This window comes from Myotis davidii, unplaced genomic scaffold, assembly GCF_000327345.1.
Source record: "Myotis davidii unplaced genomic scaffold, ASM32734v1 scaffold72, whole genome shotgun sequence".
In the NCBI taxonomy this organism is placed as follows: Eukaryota; Metazoa; Chordata; class Mammalia; order Chiroptera; family Vespertilionidae; genus Myotis; species Myotis davidii.
Genome location: NW_006284618.1, coordinates 5,396 through 7,531, shown reverse-complemented (window position 1 = coordinate 7,531; position 2,136 = coordinate 5,396). Strand labels below are relative to the sequence as shown.

General features: G+C 58.1%; 1 protein-coding gene across 1 annotated transcript in view; it reads left to right on the top strand.

Annotated features, from left to right (window-relative positions):
• The window catches only part of LOC102764025 (chromosome unknown open reading frame, human C10orf82), a 6,655-nt gene extending 4,832 nt beyond the window's left edge, over positions 1–1,823 (top strand). Inside the window, exons 4-6 of the mRNA XM_006754892.1 lie at positions 324–510; positions 1,013–1,110; positions 1,605–1,823. Of these exons, the coding sequence (XP_006754955.1) occupies positions 324–510; positions 1,013–1,110; positions 1,605–1,774 (455 nt within the window). The 3' untranslated portion in view covers positions 1,775–1,823. The remainder of the gene's footprint in view (positions 1–323; positions 511–1,012; positions 1,111–1,604) is intronic.
• The last annotated feature ends 313 nt before the right edge of the window (positions 1,824–2,136 follow it).

Below are 2,136 nucleotides of genomic sequence, written 5' to 3'. Positions count from 1 at the left end.
TGTTTCATAGGTCAATGATCAACCCCTGAGCCACACCAGCCGGCCTCTTCACCTTTTTAAAATCTCCGTTTCCTCCTCCATAAAGTGGATGTAAAAATAGCATCAACTTCTCCTGGCTTGTGAGAGGATGAAATGGGAGGCTGTATGTGTAACTCCAACCAAGGTGCCTGGCACGGAGAGTCCACCAGCCAGTGGCAGCTGCCATTAGGACACCTACAGGCCTAGGGGTTCACCGGGGCTAACTGTTGGGGTGCTAGCCAACTCAGGGGCCCTGCCCAGGGGCGGCTTCTCCAAGCCCTCAGGAAGGGTGGGTCTCTGTATAGAATGCCGACACCTGAGGAAGCCGCTAGAGGAGCCCCCCATCCCCGGCTGGGCGGGCTACCTGCCCAGAGCCAGGGTCACCGAGCTGGGCTGCGCCACCCGGTACTCGGTCATGGCCAAGAACTGCTACCGGGACTTCATGGACCTCCTGGAGCGGTCCGAGAGAGCGCACCTGAAGCCCTATGAGGAGTAAGTCTGGCTCGGGCGGGCGGGACGCAGGCGACAAGGGGCAGGGCCGACCTGGGCCAGGGCTTCCCGGCTGCCCCATCCCAGCACCAGGACGATGTGGTGTCTGGTTTGTTTTCCACGGGCCTCGTTTGTAACTGCTCGGCCTTCCTCATGGCCAGCCGCCCCGCGTTCCCCGTCCGTGCCCAGCATTCTCCGCAAGTCCTGCTTGTGGTCCTTGCTGGTTTACAGGGAGAGGCTGGGAGTGAAAACCAACGGGGTCACCCTCCTGGCAGCAGCCTAAGGCCCCAGGGTGCTGAGGGAGGGCAAGGGCAGGGCACGGCACAGGGTGGCTCGTGTGGCCTCAGTTTTCCCTTCTGTAAAATGGAGATGATAATCCTTCCCTTTAGGATAAATGGTAAGGATTGGAAATAAACATCTCCGCTCACACAGAAATGGGTTCTGTTTATTCTGATCTCCATTCCTAACCAAAGGAGTGACTGCATGACTTTTGTCCTTATTTTAGAATATACGGAGGGAGGTCCACGCAGCCTCCTCCCGCTCCTTCTCCAAAAGTTTTGCAGCACGAATGGCTGCCGAAATACCCGGACTGTTACGCACCAGGTGAGCCAGGCTCTCCTCCCTTCCTGCTGGCTATTTTTTTTTTCCTTTTTGCTTAATCCGCACCCAAGGATATTTTTCCATTGATTCTTAGAGAGAGTAGAAGAGAGGGAGACACACAGAGAGAAACATGATCCCTGATGTGAGAGACACATCGACTGGCTGCCTCCCGCATGCACCCCGACCGGGGCCAGAGATTGAGTCTGCAACCCAGGTATGCCCTTGACCGGAATCAAACCTTGGACCTTTTACTTGACTATATTCGAACCCTGGACCCTTCGTGCCCTTGACCGGAATCAAACCTTGGACCTTTCACTTGACTATATTCGGATCCTGGACCCTTCAGCCCACGGGTCAAGGCGCTATCCACTGAGCCAAAACGGCCCAGGGTCCTTCCTGCTGTTTTTAAAACGGGGAGGGGGGTGAGGGTGGCATGTTGGCACGGGCGTCTGCACCGCCGGGCACCTGCCTGCACCCACGGACGGTTTGTCTTGCAGACAGCAGCTGTCCTGGCCTTGGAATGCCCCCGATCGAGCACCCCCGGCCTTCGGGGACGTGCGGCTGGGCTCAGAGACCAAGTCAGTGGTGCAGCAGGAAGCTCTATCTGGAACCACTGTCCTCAGCCAACAGCCACCTCGGAGAGCCGCCCAGGGAGAGTGGACTCTAGGGGGCGCTCAGGAGCTCCCAGTCTCCCAGGAGAACCCATCACCTGACCCCCCAGCAGGACTAGGGAGATTTGTACCTGGGAATCCCTTTCCCCCTGGCTGGTTGGAGTGGGTGTCCTGAGCGATAAAGACCTTTTACTGTCCTGTGGGAATAAAGAGTGTACTTCTCAGCATCCCTGCGGCTTCTGACAGGTTTTCCCTGATTCCGACCTGGAGAAGAGCCAGGTGGGGCCCATGTCTTCCTAACCCGGAGGCGACACGGTGCCCCTGGGCCAGGCTGTGATGGGAGCCCTGCCGGCCCTGGAACCTGGTGGTCCCATCAGCGTCCTGACCTGGGAGTCCCCACGCTGTCACAGAGGCCACA